Raw genomic sequence first — 16,458 nt, forward strand, 5'->3', positions numbered from 1 at the left:
GGTGAGCCCGAACATCATGGCAGAAGAGTGTAGCAGAGGGAAACAGCTTACATGTAATCAGGAAGGAGAGAGAGAGATGGAGAGAGAGAGAGAGAGAGAGAGAGAGAGAGAGACTCCACTGGCCAGTTATGATATATACTCAAAAGCCACACTGAATTCCCACCTCCTCCAGCCACACCCTACCACTTCAATTAATCCTTATCAGGGGATTAATTCACTGATTGAGTTAAGACTCTTATAACCCAATCATTTCTCCTCTGAACCTTCTTGCATTGTCTCACACATGAGCTTTGGGGGAACACCTCACATCCAAACCATAACAATCAAACTGTTTTAAAATAGTTTTTAAGAAATGTACTTAATGATTTAGACCAGTAGTTCTCCAAAGTGGGTTCCCCAACTAGCAGAATCTGCATCCTCTAGGAACTTATTAAACATGCAAATTGTGAATCAATAAATCTGTGGTGGGGGCCCAAGAATTTATATTACTTAAATCTACTTTTAACAGTCCTCCAGGCAATTTAGATATACATTAAAGTTTGTGCATTATTGATTTAGATTCATCTTTTTCTTTTTTCCTACTGTTTACCTTCAATTATTTTCTGACATCATTTCCTCATTTATTGATCCAAAATTTATTTTTCACTACAAAAATGTGTTTCAAGCATTCATTTCTACAGTTAAGGCATACTTGTACTTCTGACTGTTCCAGGCATGACACTTACGGGTTCTCCAATAGGTGTGGAAATTCAACATAGCCATAACCTACAACCGTTTCATCCTAAAGAGTGTTCTACAGATCTGGATAGTGACAACTCATTCTGTGCACAGGGCCAGACTTCCACTTGATAGATTACTGGTGAGAATGGCTTTTGTATTGTGTTTCCTTCCCCTGAAATTAGTTACTTGGAAATGAGAGCTAAGACCCACGCGTTAATCTTTCAACACAAGTGTGAACACACACACACACATACACACATTCTATTCTCAATAGATTTTATAATTCTCTGAAATGAAGTCAGGAAAGCAGGATCTTGAATGGAAATATTCGCAGATGATGTTTAATCACATATTTGTTCAGTGCTCCTCATTATGCTAGATTACTATGTAGGTGAAATATTTATGATTCAACAAAATTGAACAGGACAAGTCCTAATTACTGACCTCTATGTTTGCAAACAAGATGTAACACATGCACTATGAAAAATAAAAAGAACACATATATCAAATATTATTATATTTGACAATACTACATATAGTTAATATTGTATTAAAAATTAGTATAATAATTTACAAATGATTTAATAATTTATAAGACAATTTTGTGTCACATCTTTGTTTTTAACATAACAACTTAAAATTTAAAACAATTCAGGTAAATTTTTAAAAATATTTTTCATTGTAGATAGACAAAATAACTTTATTTTATTTATTTCATTTTTTTAATGTGGTGCTAGGGATTGAACCCAATGCCTCCCTCATGCTAGGCAAGTGCTCTACCACTGAGCCACAACACCAGCCCTAAATTTTTTATCTATGATTCAAGGGTAAAAAAAAAATCTAGGTATGCAATGGCATATAGGTCTCCTGTGCAGATTCAAACTGATTCATAATACCCCCTGGAATTCATGCTTAAGAATGATTATGATGCTGACTTTCAGCTCACTCAGAAAGAGTACAGTGATCCATTAACAATTTCTGCTATTGGGTAAGAACAGGATGTAGTGGTATTTAGTGCAATATATTTTAAATGGATGCCTGTGGTGTTTATGTAGAAATACTTTAAATGTGAGATAAATTGTTTAAAAAACACTCATTCATCTGCAACCATAGTTCATCTTCGGTCTTTAATAGAAAATAGAAGAGACACAGTGCTGTTACAGTTGTAATTATTAAGTTATGAAAGAACTTGTATTTGATAGGGAAATCTTTGTGAATTCAATATCAAATACCTCTTATTCAGCATTATTCATGAATAAGCATAGAAAATTTTAACTTGTCAGCAACATTGTGGAATAGGTTTGATGATATTCTAAAATAGTGCTGATTTATGCATATTAAAAGTATTTTAATTATGAAAACAAGGCATAAACATGATAAAAAAATTCAAACAGTATACTAAACATGAGATCTTACTCTCATTCTAGCCCTCAGTCCTATATTTCTGTGCCTAGTCACAACCACTATTAAGTTTCTTCTGAAAATTTTAAACAAAATCTATTGACATACATTTATAGTACTTGTATACACACACAAAAACATACACAGAGAGGGAGACAGGTAAACACACATAATCTTTTGTACATGAGTGGGAAGATACTATATACATGGTTTAGCAATCTCTTTTTTAAAATTGACTTAATATATATTGAGCATCATTCCCGATCAGCATATTTTTATCCCCACCTGTTTTTTCCTTGCTTTGAAAACATTTCTGTTAACAATACTTAGATGAATAACAAGCTTTTTATAAAGGCTTCTGTTAATGTAAAAGCTTGTATAGACATTATGAAAGAGCTGGATGATAATATCAAAGAGGATGTTTATATAAATGGCCACACTCCTTTACACAAGGCAATGAGCAGATATGCAAATTGAATTCTAATATGTGGACTTATATACACAACACCCAAGCAACTCAGTAATTGTCAAATATATACAACTTGTTTCTTCATTGCTCTGATTATTCAACTTACTCCTATTTTTTAAAGCTTCATATTTCAATCTACACATGTAAATCATTTATAATAACTGAATATTTTAAAATTATATTTTCTCTAAAAGATTTGGTATCTTATTCCATCCATTGCTTCTATTTGAAGTTCTATGTTCAAATCCTCTCCTGGATAACAAGATGTTCTTGTCAAGGGTCTTTTTGTTTTTAAACATACTTCAAGTTCAGAGTATTTCTAAGGTTAAAAAAAAATCTTCAGTTCAGTTAGCAGATTTCCCACACTCATTTCACTCATGAGAGTTTTCCTCAGAATGAGTTTTCATGTGTTTGGTAAGGGACATATTCTGTTTGAAAGATTTCCCACATTCATTACATTTGTAGGGTTTCTCTCCTGTATGGGATCTCTGATGTATAACAAGTTGTGACTTTGCATTAAAGGCTTTCCCACATTCGTTACACTCATAGGGTTTCTCCCCAGTGTGAGTTCTCTGATGTACAATGAGGTGTGCCTTCTGGCTAAAGGCTTTCCCACATTCATTACATTCAAAGGGTTTTTCCCCAGTATGAACTCTCTGGTGTTGAGTAAGACCTTCAACTTGTTTAAAGGCCTTCCCACATTGCTTACATTCAAAAGGACTTTCACCAGTATGCGTTCTCATATGGTAAGTAAGAGATGAGCTATGTCCAAAGGCTTTCCCACATTCATCACATTTATAAGGTTTCTCCTTCGTATGAGTTCTTTGATGTATAATGAGGTGTGACTTCTTGCTGAAAGTCTTTCCACATTCATTACATTCAAAGGGTTTTTCGCCTGTATGAATTCGCATATGTTTAGTCAGAGATGAGCTATATTTAAAAGCTTTGCCACATTCATTACATTCATATGGTATTTCACCTGTATGAGTTCTCACATGTTCAGTGAGAGATGAGTTATACCTAAAGGATTTTCCACATTCCTTACATTCATAAGGCTTCTCACCTGTATGAGATCTTACATGTTGAATAAGGTTTGAGCTGTGTCTGAAGGTTTTCCCACACTCAGTACATTCATAGGGTTTTTCCCCAGTATGAATTCTTAGATGGTCAGTCAGGGCATGTTTATGACCATGGGCTTTGCCACACTGAACACATTCATATGGTTTCTCCCCTGTGTGAGTCCTCTGATGTACAACAAGGTGGGACTTCTGGCTAAAGGCTATGCCACATTCATTACATTCATAGGGCTTCTCCCCAGTGTGAATTCTCTGATGGTCAACGAGTCCTTGTTTATGACTGAGAACCTTCCCACACTGGTTACATTCATAGGGTTTCAAACCAGCTTGAGTTTTATCAGGTTTATTGGATGAACTAGGGCTCAATGATTTCTCATGTTCCTCTCCAGACTGAATCTTGCCTTGCTTAGTATGGGGTGAGCTATGATGGCATCGTTTCTCACATTTCTTCCTAGTCTGAGTTTTGTCATGCTTGTCAGGTGAACTCTGTTTGGATAATTTCTCACATTTCTTTCCAGCTTGATTTGTGTCTTTCTTATCAGATAAGCTATGACTGAATGATTTCCTATGTTCTTTAGCTACATCAGGTTTCTTTTTTGCACAGTTTTTTCTATGGCCAGGTAAGTCTAAATTCTGCTTCAAATTCTTCCCATGTGAATCAGATTTAAAAAGTCCCCTTTTTGAAGAAACATGTTTTGTACTCACATTAATTTTTTTCCCCAATGAACCACACTCACTGCCTTTCTTCTTATTTGAAGTTCTGTTCTTAAAGGCAACTTCCCTAATGGGTTTGTTTTGAGATTTCTGGTTATTCTCCAGCTGGTCATCATCACACTGTTCTTCTTCTACAATGAAATTCAATGAAGAATTCCCGTGAATTTTTATACTCTCGCTTAAGTTTTTTTGTAAGTTTATAAAGTAAATATAAATCTTTTTTTAATGTAAATCTTTATTTAACCCTAATATCCCAATATAAAATAAGTATCAAATGCCCCTATTCTCTTAAACTTGGGGGCAGGAGAGAATGCTGTAGTAAAATCAGGGAAAGAAAAATGATAACAGTGAGTAGAAACAACTTTGGCTACTTAAAAATATGAACTTGCAACCTGGGATAGAAGATTAAATAAACACATGGAGCAATGAACAGGGAATAATAAATATAGTTTAAAAAAAAACTTGTGATTGGGGCTAGGGTTGTGGCTCAGCAGTACACTGCTTGCCTAGCATGGGCGAAGCCCTGGGTTCGATCCCCAAAACCAAAAATAAAGAAAGAAAGAAAGAAAGATATTTTGTCCAACTACAACTAAAAAATAAAATTAAAAAATGAGCATCCTTTCAAAAAAAAAAAAAAAAAAAAAAGCTTGTGATTGTAGGTGACACTTTTGGAGCTTTCTTCTCAGTTCTAGCTGCCCACCTCTTATAACTACTAAGCTACCCAGAGTATTTGGTGCCTGTGACCTAAAATATATTATTCCAACTCTTCATGGTCAATTGCAGACACATTTGGCTAACCCAGGATTTCCAAAAGATTTTTCTTCCTAAAAATGTAGACTTTAGATAGTTTCCATTTGGTGATTAAATTTTAAAATGACTCAAGACAAGTACTAGTAAATCCATATTTTATCTATATAAAAAAGCTTCTGAGTAGAAAAAGTGAAACATACAATAGAGAAGCAGACTGTAGGTCCTCAAGGGTATTGTTTACATAATTTCAGTTCTCAGTGGCCTCTTAATTACTAGTTCTAGTTCCTTGTGAAATCTGGCTGAAGTATATGCCCTTAGGTTACGAGAGATGTAAACACATGCCCTTATCATAAACTCCTCTATTTATTTATTTATTCCTCTATTAAGACTAGTTAATGTAAACTAGGGTAAGAATGTAAGGCAAGTCTATTAAAGAGTAATGAGGAGCTAATAGGTGACTGAGGGAAGAAGCAGGAAAGGGTGTGCCACTGCTACATGACCAATGTAATAAGGACCTTCTTGTTCTAGGAACAAAAACAAACCCCTACAGGTCTTAATCAAATGGTAAAAGTTGCTGTAATTAGCTTGGCAAACAAACTTTACACTATCTGGATTTAGTGTACATACACATTTATTTTCTAATAGTTTGCCATGGAGTACACACCCTTGTTCTTGTCAGGTAATTCTAATTGCCAATTATAATTTTTAAGTTTATTCCTAGCTTTAAGTGGTTGCTCATATTCTTTCCCCCATATGTTACACAATTACATATTTTGAGATATCTTCTCTACCACAGTTCCCCTTCTTTGAGGATACCACTCACACCAACAGGTGTAGGCAGCCATGTTTGCACTGTATGACCCAACTTTTAGCTGAAAACAATTATTGAACAGTGGTAAATCCTAGGCCATTGATAGTCCAACAATATTGTTTCTCCTAAGAATTTGGAATTGAAATTCTAAGACTTTTATTAGCTAACTATGGATACCACATGTGAAAAACTATAAACTTAAGCTGGGTGTGGTGGTGCACTCCTGTAATCCCAGTGGCTCGGGAGTCTGAGGCAGGAGGATTATGAGTTCAAAGCCAGCCTCAGCAATAGCAAGGTGCTAAGCAACTCAGTGAGACCCTGTCTCTAAGTAAAATACAAAATAGGGCTGGGGATGGGGCTCGGTTATTGAGTACCCCTGAGTTCTATCCCCAGTACCCTTACTTCCCCAAAAAAGAAAAAAAAACTATAAACTTAGGAGCAGGGGCTATCATTTTGGGGCAGCCTTTTACAGATACATGCATGGAAACATAGAAAAAGCTTACAAATGAGAATAAAAAGAATCAGAGAGAGAGACACACACAGAGATATGAATCTCCATGATCTGAGAAAGAGAAGAGAGAAAGTAAATAGCCATCTTCATGATAAATGGACATTACATGGGAAAAAATGAAAACTGGATTCAAACAGAAAAGAGTTATTGTATCTGAATAGATAGCCAGGAAATGTTAGTCTTCTCTGAAGAACATTTAGAAACTAAGTTCCTGCAGATCAACTTTTGGAGGTATAACTATAGTAAGGAGACTCGAGAAGCAGAGCTGCTAACTGCTTTTTCATTTAGAAAAGTTTAAAGACATTCAGCACCCTGGAAGAAAGAGTTTAAAAGTGTGGGAGGCCATCCTCGCACGTGATTTGAGTTACCTTCCTGGCTGGGTGAGAGGCGCTTAGACACAGCTGTGTCAGAGCTTTCCCCACCCTTCTCCAGGTCCGAGGGCTTGTCCGTGCAGAGGCATATCTGGCCACTACCCCGTGGCCGCTACCCAGAACACCCAATCGTCGCCCCTGACCTTGGGATGCTGCCCTCCTTAATCTTCATTGGATGGGATTTTCCCCAGAATTTTTTGTTCCCCAATAAAAGTCCACTCCCTGGTGTGTTCTCTCTCGCTGGCCTCTTCAGTAAACCTCGCTACCACAATTGGTGGCTTGAGGCTGGAGCTAGGAGGAGCCATTCTGGAGCTGGTTTAAAGGTAATTAGAGTCTTGTCTCTTTAATTTAAAACTCCCTAGTGGTTTCTCACAACTCGAACCTTCTTTCATGAAGCCTGCGCGGGTTGCGGGCTAAATAAAAGGACTTCCTAGGTAGCATGACAAGACTGTATCTCCCAGTGCCTGAGGAGCATAGAGAAGATGGGGACAAATTTCCTTCTGGGAAGAAAGTGATCAAAACTCAAACCTTTCCCCTTGACATGTAACATTATAAGAATCTCTTAAATGATGTGTTTGTGCTAATCACAATTGACATCTGTTCCCCAGAAAAAGATAGAAAGCACTAAAAGACCAAATTCACCATGGTGATAGGACAGGAGGAGAATCTGAACTATAGAATTGGCATAATAACCACATCATATCAGGGGACAGTTGGATCTAGTCAAGCACTTGATTAAGACTGGAAGCTTTTCCTAAATTTGAGACAGCAATTAAAAATGAATTTTAAGCTAGAATATTTGTTGCTTCATAAACTTAGTATGGAGCTCATTAGGCCCAACAAATTACTTAGAGGGAAAAGAATATTTCTTCATAAAAGAAGCTTTAATTATTATATAAGAACCTGAACCAAGAAAATAGTCAATGTAGCATGACAAAGATATATTTTTCAGGATTACCTTCTAGTTATACCAAGTTAGTTAGTAATACCAAGTGTCAACAATAAAAGAATAGTCAAAGCTGGAACAGCTAATGGACAGGTCAGAAAATCATGGGGTCTCTCCACTTGTCCTTTGAAGGACTGGTTCCTCTCATCTCAGGAAATTCATGGGGGTTTTAGACAAATCAGGGTCAGATGAAACTTTAAAAGATATAGTAGACATTCTGCTAATTTGGGGACTATAATGACGTAAATAATTGAGTATTTTAGTGTGTGGCAACCTCAAGATGAATTGTAAAAAAAAAAAAATGGATTCAATAAATCTACTGAAGAATTGGACCAGTTTAGGAAGATAATGTGAACCGAATTTGTGTGATGTCAGTGAGAACTGACAACAAACATACAGGAACTGAGGAAAGGACAGTAATCCACGGGAGACAGGCCTAAAATGAGAGTAGACCCTAATAAAAACAGCAAAGGTGAAAGAAACCTCTAATTTATAAAGAAAGACAAAGCTTTCAATTTCTGACACTCTAAGACTAATAAATAAGCAGGTCATATAGAAATGTAAAACAAAGACAAATGGAAGTCACCAGTACGGGATAAAAAGCTTGTAGTTGCATAATAGATGATCCCTCTAATGGACATATACTAGAAAAAAAGAACAGATAGAAGAAAAAACTTAAGGAACACTTTAGCAAGTGAGAAGGAGGAGAAGCTGGTGAGTAAATGGTAAAGCAGCACTTAGGAGAGAGGATAAGATCTAATTCAGGTGGTGCAATTAGGTGGGCAAGAACTTCAGGATAATCAATACTATTCAAGTCCATCCTGGAAGGCATGCAGTGGTGACTTTAAAGTCAGAAACTTAGGGAGGAATGAATTCTTAGAATTTGACTGCAAGGGTTAAGGGGAAAATGGGCAGGATGACATGCTATAGACCACAGATCTAGAACATTTCACAATGAAAGGAGGGAAACAGAAAGTCATGTATGGGTAGGAGTATCATGCCAACAGATTTAGAAAAAAGACAGATCCAAGAATGTCTGGATACATAGGAGAGAATTTGACACATGGGGGAATTAGAGCAAGGGGTGGGGATACTGGTAGAAAGACAGAGGATATAAGGAAGGTGGATTTTTAAAAAGTAATGCTTTAGATAAGGTAAATAGGAATGGGATTGGGAGAAAAGCTAAGAGGGGTATTCTGAAAGCTGAGCAATGGAGCACATAGATAAGGAAAAGGGGTTATATGGAAGGACCGAAGGACCAGTTAGGCATCTGAGGGGCTGGAAGCAAAGGTTTAGGGCCCTGGGTTTCAGCTTTTTTCTTCCACAATTGGAATGGTATGATAGTCTGTATTACTGATACCTATGGAAGGATTACACCTCTAAGCCCCTCCCCAATACATGGCCATTTGAACTGTAGCACCCAGCCCTGTGGAAGGATTAAACATTCCTATCCTGTTGAACTCAGGAGTGGCCAAATGGCTTGCTCTAACCAATAAAATGTGTGCCACCAGGTGGGGTGGCACATGTCTGTAATCCCAGCTGCTCAGGAAGCTGAGGCAGGAAGGTGCAAGTTCAAAGCCAGCCTCAGCAACAGCAAGGTGCTAAGCAACTCAGTGAGACCCTGTCTCTAAACAAAATAAATAAAAAAATAAGCCTGGGGATGTGGCTCAGAGTACTCCTGAGTTCAATCCCTGGTACCGCCCTCCCCCCCCGGAAAAAAAGTGGGTGAATCTACCACTTCCAAGCAGTAATTTAAGAGCTATCATGTGGTTCCAATTTTTCCCTTCTGCCAAGAGACCAGAATTTGCCAGAGAATGCTCTTTCAGCACAGCTTCCCAAATGGAGATCATATAGAACAGTAATACAGCTTGAGCAAAAAATAAATCTCCATTGTAGGCCACAGGGATTTGGGGATTGTTCCTAAATGAAGCAAAACCTAGTCTAAGCTGACTAATACAAGTGGCACAAACTCCCATAAGTAACACTGGCTCACTCCTACAGTGATCTCTGCATGATCTCACAGGTGGACAGGTTCATGAAGAAGGAAGAGATATTAGAATCTCTAAGGTTAGGAAATCTTCATCGTTTGAACTATTCTTCCTCTGATAGACTCTGATATTTTTCTACAGCTATTTCCTGTTTAAGAAAAAAATAGGGAGCTGGGGATGTGGCTCAAGTAGTAGCACGCTCGCCTAGTATGCGTGAGGCACTGGGTTCGATTCTCAGCACAACTAAAAATAAAATAAAGATATTGTGTCCACCTTAAGCTAAAAAAAAAATAAATAAATATTTTTTTTTAAAAAAAGAAAAATATAGTCTAGAATAATTTAAGAATAATTTAAGAGTAAATTTTTCTTTGAAGAATTCCTAAGTTACCACCAAGAAACTAGGAACTTACTTCTACTGGTTCCTACTTGCTTGGATCTTGCTTTTTTATTCAGACGATTTTGACTGGGTTTCTTCCCCTTACCCAACCATGGTTCTTCTCCTTTTTCCAACTTAGAGATCATGTCTGGTTTGGGAGCTTGATACCCTGCTTATGAGAAAAGGTAGAAATTGAGAGTTAGAAGAGCCATCTCAGGAATCAAACTTCATTGTTTGCACTTCAGGGCCTTTCAAGGTGAAGGAATACACAGCTCCTGAAGTTTCCCAATGTGCTTGTCCATGTGCTGTAATTCAGCAGAGCTTCCATTTTGAAGGCAGTGGTCCTGCCTAGTACCCAAAAGGGATTAAAACTCTTTGACCCACAAAAATCAAGGCCACACTTATCAAGGGCTTCAGGAAGAATGTATCATGGTGAACACATTTTTAATTACAAGGGAATTGTCCTTACCCATTGAAGCTAGGTTGCTGTAGTTCTCCAGCATCACATCTTTGTACAGGTTCTTCTGAGCAGGTTCAAGTTGCTTCCATTCTTTCTGGGTAAAAGCCATAGTAACATCTTTAAATGTTACCGATCCCTGTAATAGCATATACCTGTTCAGTTCAGTGTCACCCATGTTTGGGGACTTGTTCCTTCCTTGACCACTTACTATTGACAACAGGCATGTTACATAATGTTTCTATTCTTTTTTTTTTTTTTTTAAGAGAGAGAGAGAGAACGAGAGAGAATTTTAATATTTATTTTCTAGTTTTCGGTGGACACAACATCTTTATTTGTATGTGGTGCTAAGGATCGAACCCAGTGCCTCACGCATGCCAGGCGAGCACGCTACCACTTGAGACACAACCCCAGCCCAGTGTTTCTATTCTTTGCCTGATTTTGTATTTCTTTTTGAGAAACAAAAACCAAATTAAGAAATACTGAAATATCTTTATTTTGAATTTGTTCTTTTAAGAAGACAAAAAATACAAATATTAGAGAGAAAGACAATAAAAGAAAGAAAGGAAGGAAGGAAGGAAGGAAGGAAGGAAGGAAGAAAGGAAGAAAAGAAAATTCAGTCTTTATTTTTTCTTCTATAACAGGTTTCTAAATGGCTATGGAAATATCTACAGTTTATATAGAGTCCTGAATCATAAGAATAGAATTAAGACCCTTGTTGATTTATTACTAGGCAAAATAATTTATATTTGGAAGCAAAAATAAGACATCTTAGGCATGTAAGCATCCAGAAATTACATTACTTACACAATTGAGAAATAAAGAAAAATGAAGAGAGGGAGAAGCAAAGGGAGAGAGAACAGGGAAGGGAGAAAGAGGCAAAAGAGAAATCTTTAAAAGAAAACTGGGTAAAAATTCCAAAATTTTCAATATTGGGAAAAACTACATCATGGAAAGCAATGAATGATGTATTAGTTTTTCATCCCTGTGCCCAAAATATCCAATACAGACAACTTGAAGGAAGACAGGTTTATTTTTGACTCATGCTTTCAGAGGCATCAGTCTAGCTCCATCATTTTGGGCCTGAAGCAAGGCAGAACATCATGGCAGAAGGGTGTGGTGGAAGAAGACTGCTCAGCTCAAGGCAGCTGGGAAGCAGAGAGAGAGGCAAGGGCCAGGATATAGTCCCCAAGGGCATGTTCCCCATGACCTCTTTACTCCAACCATGCCCCACCTGACTACAGTTTCCATCCCCTCCTAGTAGTCCATTCAAATGAATTAATCCACCAAATGGATTAATCCACTAGGAGTGTACTTAGAGCCCTCAAGATCCAATCACTTCCATAATCCCATCTCTGTGCATCACTACATAGGGGATCAAGTCTTCAACACACGGGAGACTTTCCAGATTCAAACTTTAAAAAAATAAGAAAGCCAGTAAATTGTCTCATTACATCTAAGTAATTTGCAATGTTTATGTGCAACTGTTATGAAAATATCCTTAAAATCGAGAAGTAATGATGTAAGAAAAATAAGAAGGAGTATACCTGGGTGGGGTGAGAGGTAGGGGAGAAATCAAAGCACATTAATGTTTTTATCTTATAGAAGCAGAAGATGACATGAGTTTTGGAGAATTTTAATACCAACAATATATAAATTCAAACAAGTTTATTCAACATTTAAAGATAACTCCTTACCAGACAGACCACCAATCAGACCTCCATATGTCACTAATTTCTAACCCCACAGACCTCCACTCATTGACTTCTAATATTCCCCATCTTTGATGGTCACAGGCCTTCCAGTCATTGAGCCAGGACAGCTCTCTTTAATCATGACCCAATGATTCCAAAATGACCCACCCCAGCAATCACAGCAGATCTCCCCAATCGCTTGCCCCCAGACAACCCAATCACATATTCCCATAGGTTCCTCAACCATTTACACCCATAGGGCACATGGATCTCTATCTCCCATGTCTCCAAATCCCTCAGCCTATCACTGAGCCTAATTACTAACACCACCAGGACTCTCAAACAGCAGCCATTACAGAATCCTAACTGCTGTCAGTACTCTGCCCTCAACCTCAACCTCTTTAGCCATTGTTATCACCTACTAGCTTTATCTAAAATCCACCTGTATCCTAGGCTCCTGCTTCCTTACAGTGGCCTCAAGTGGAGGTTGTTTCCTCGCCCCCATGACTTATGTACCTCAAGGTCCAAAGATGAGGTAAATAATTACCTCCATCTACCTTCACAATCCCTACCTTGTTTAGATTGTCACTAGACTTCAACCCATTAATCTTTCTTAGTTTGATGATCCGTAGGAGAAACTCACAGAACTCAGCACATAGATGTATTCATAGCTATGATTTATTACAGCGAAAGGTTGCAAAACAAAATCAGTTAATTGGCATGAGACGAACTCAAGATGAAACCAAGCACAAGCATCCAAGAGTCCTCTCCCATAGGAGTCATAGGGAACATGTTTAATTCGTCCAGAATTGAGTTCTGGCAACACATGTGGGATGTTTTCTATCAGGGAAGCTCATAAGAGACTCAGAGGCCAGGGTTTTTATTGGTGGCGATACAGGGATCCTGTGCTTGCATGAACATAAAGTCTAAACTCCAGAAGGGAATCAAGTGTTCAGCATAAACCACATTATTTATATTCATTAGCCATAGGGAGCCTCTCCCATCATTTCTGGGACTGTTGGGAATCCTGATGAAATTTAATTTCCCAGATGCCACCCTAAGGTCAACCTTACAAGAAGGTCTGTCGAAGGACAGCAGTTTTAGGCCTGCTGTGTGAACCCTTCTGAAGTCATCCTGCCTCATTCACTGAAAACTTTAGCACTAGCTTACTCTTTGCCAGAGCTCCTGCCATCATTCATTCTACTACCTCCATATCCATGAAGAAGAGCCGTTCAATAGCCTAGCCTCTCTCTTTCCTGATGCCAACAATCTTTTCTTGCATAAACTCAATCACATACCCATCACCCCCCACATACACCCCTTATATCTTGCCATCACTATGCCACCTACAAAATCTCTACCTAAAACATTCTACCCCTGACCATCATTTCCTGCCAGCCCACTTGCCCTAGCACTCCTACTTCATTCTCCAAACTCACTGAACCCTCTGCTTCACGGGTCCCAACCCCTTTTTCACAATCTTCTGCCCCACATTGCCTTTACCGACTTTCATTCTTATTTAGAGTCCATAAACAAGCACCACACATACGCCACTGAAAACTTTAAAGCTTAACTTCCTTGCCCCTCCCCACCACACTCACTTATTGAAGTGTCAACCCTGGCTAAATCTAATTCTCCTCTTGCAATCTGCCTGTAATCTTGCAGCTGAACATTGCAAGAAAAAAATCAAACAACTGTACTGACTGGACTCACTTCAGATTTATATACATATCTCAAATGGACATCCAAAACCATAGCAATCGGAGTATTTACCCTTTCCTCCTTCCAGGATATTACTGCAAACCTCTTTCCTGAAATCTCCAACATCCACTTCTTTCCCATTCTCAGCTGATAAATTTGCCTTATACTTCAAAGACAAAATAAATGCAAACAGACTAGAACTACCTTGCCCTTTAATCACCAATTCTACCAACCTGTTTCCAAATCCATAGGTAAGGTGCATTCCCTTCTGAGGAAATGGAAGAAGTCTTTTTCCTTCTCTCACTAAGGCCAGTTTTTCCACTTGTGTTTTTTCTTTCTTTCTTTCTTTTTTCTTTACTTTTTCCTATTTTTTGAAACTGGGGGTGAAACCCAGGGATCCTTTACCACTGAGCTACATACCCAGTCCCCCTCCTTCTGTCGTTTTTGATTTTTGTCTGTTTGTTTGTTTATTTATTTTTGTTTGAAACAGGGTCTCACTAAGTTGCTGAGGCTGGCCTTGAACTTGCAATCCTCCAGCCTCAGCCATATGAATTGCTGAGATTAAAGGCACATTCCATTGTTCTGGATCCATTTGGGTTCTAGATCCCATTCCCACCTGCCTTCCAAAGGACCTCACTCCTACAATTACCTTTTCTTTTTTGTATCAACTATTTTTTCTCTTTCTGCTGGATCATTTCCATTGACATACAAAGTTGCCTTAATGCTATTTATCAAAGAAAACCCTGTCTTTCTGATTGAGGTAGGTGGCACAAGTCTATATCCCAAACAGGAGGATTGCAAGTTCAAAGCCAGCCTCAGCAACTCAGTGTAACTTTCAGCAATTAAGGGAGACCCTGTTTCAAAACAAAACAAAATTTTAAAAGACTGGGGATGTAGCTCACTGGCAAAGTGTCACTAGGTTTATCCCCACCACAAAAAAGAAAACCCTCTCCTGACTTCATGCTCCATCCAACGTTAATTTCTCTACTTCTTTTACCAGCAAAATCCCTCATAAATTGTCTTAACTTACTGTTTGCACTTCATTTTCTCTGATTCTTTTAACTCACTCCAACAGGATTTTATTACCAGCTCTTCCTGAAACAGTTCTAGTCAAAATAACCATGGAGCTACATCATGGCAGAGTCAAATTCTCGGTAGTCATATTTTGGGATTCACAAAGAGCATATAACATAATTGGTTACTTGCATTGTATTGAAAAAGCTTTCTCTATGTTTCTTTGACCCTACACAAGTTTTCCTCCTACTTCTGGGCCACATGTCATTCTCCCTGGCATAAGATAGGTGTTTACCTTACAATCTGTCTGTTTCTAATCATTGATACCCAAACACTCATCAGTCACTAACATTCACAATCTTCCCCTATTTCTGGAACCCTACAAGTTCCCAATTACCATTCCTCACAAAACAATCAATCATTAACCTCCATAGAACTCCAATCACTGACCCCTACAGAACTTTCCATCACTAAACCCTGCAATTCCTCACATTCCTGACCCTTTCAGGATCCTAGTCCCAGAATCGTCGAGGACCTTCAGTCATTAATTCCTACTAATCACCTCCTCACTGGTAGCACAGTTATGCCACCACCTAATCACTGGCCATCTCTTCTCCCAGATGGCATGCAAACCCTCCACCATCCACATTCCACCAACCCCTGTCCTCCCACTGACATCCTGGTTCCTCCATTACCCATAATATCACACTAATCACCACCTTTTACAGATAATGCTAATTAGACTTCCACAAACATGACCACCACAGACCCCCAAAGCCCGGACCTCTGATCCTCATAGTACTCCCCATCACCCCGGTCCCCAACTCTAACACTGCCCTTCTTGGATGATCTAGTCTCTAGCCATCCACTATCAGGTACCCACAATCGCTGGCTCCCCCAGGCCTTCCCAATCTCTGACACTCTACAAAGCCCCATTTCTGATGCCCCCAGATTTGGAAACCCGGACCTGTCAGTGACAGCCGCAGCCTCCTGCCCATCACTGCCTTCTCAGATGCCTGGAAACGCTGATCTCCTTAAACTATAGCAATCACCGACCCGGATCCCTCCGAGCACCGACCTCCAGAAAGACCCTTCAGCATCGACTCCAATTCCCAAACCTTAACTTCACCGACCACAGTAACCCTCCAGTCACTGACCATCTCTGACAGCCAAACCGCCCCCAGCCCATAGCCGTTCTCACCGCGCCGCTGGCCTTGGGCTCGGACGCAGCCATCTCGAGTGGACGCCCGGCCTTTCGGGCCTTTCCCGCACTCTTCTTCAGATCCTCCGTCTCGGGCTTTGTCCAGATCTGGCTGCAGCCAGAGGCCGACATGGCGGCCACCGGCAGCGCGGCCTCGGTGGGCCCGGGCTGCGATGGCGGCGCCCGTGAGCTTTCGCCCGTTTCGCCCGTGGGCGCTGCCATCTTGGCCGAAGCCCTCCGTACAGCGGGGGCGCGGGG

The 16,458-nt window shown here is 39.2% G+C and overlaps 1 protein-coding gene across 5 annotated transcripts in view; it reads right to left on the reverse strand.

Annotated features, from left to right (window-relative positions):
* Positions 1-16,443, reverse strand: part of Zfp37 (ZFP37 zinc finger protein) — a 46,606-nt gene extending 30,163 nt beyond the window's left edge. Inside the window, exons 1-4 of one of the 5 annotated variants that reach the window (XM_046451981.2) lie at positions 16,201-16,437; positions 10,603-10,687; positions 10,168-10,302; positions 1,035-4,511 (exon numbers count right to left, since the gene is read on the reverse strand). In XM_046451981.2, coding sequence (XP_046307937.1) covers positions 2,962-4,511; positions 10,168-10,302; positions 10,603-10,687; positions 16,201-16,422 — 1,992 coding nt within the window. In that variant the 5' untranslated portion in view covers positions 16,423-16,437 and the 3' untranslated portion in view covers positions 1,035-2,961. Of the gene's footprint in view, positions 1-1,034; positions 4,512-10,167; positions 10,306-10,602; positions 10,730-16,200 lie in introns of those variants that run through there. The other 4 variants (XM_046451980.2, XM_046451979.2, XM_046451978.2 and 1 more) reach the window with 4 other exon arrangements.
* Between the last annotated feature and the right edge of the window lie 15 nt (positions 16,444-16,458).

The sequence above is a fragment of the Marmota monax genome, unplaced genomic scaffold, assembly GCF_021218885.2.
Source record: "Marmota monax isolate L192 unplaced genomic scaffold, Marmota_monax_Labrador192_F-V1.1 WCK01_AAM20220418_F8-fsc00020, whole genome shotgun sequence".
Classification (NCBI taxonomy): Eukaryota; Metazoa; Chordata; class Mammalia; order Rodentia; family Sciuridae; genus Marmota; species Marmota monax.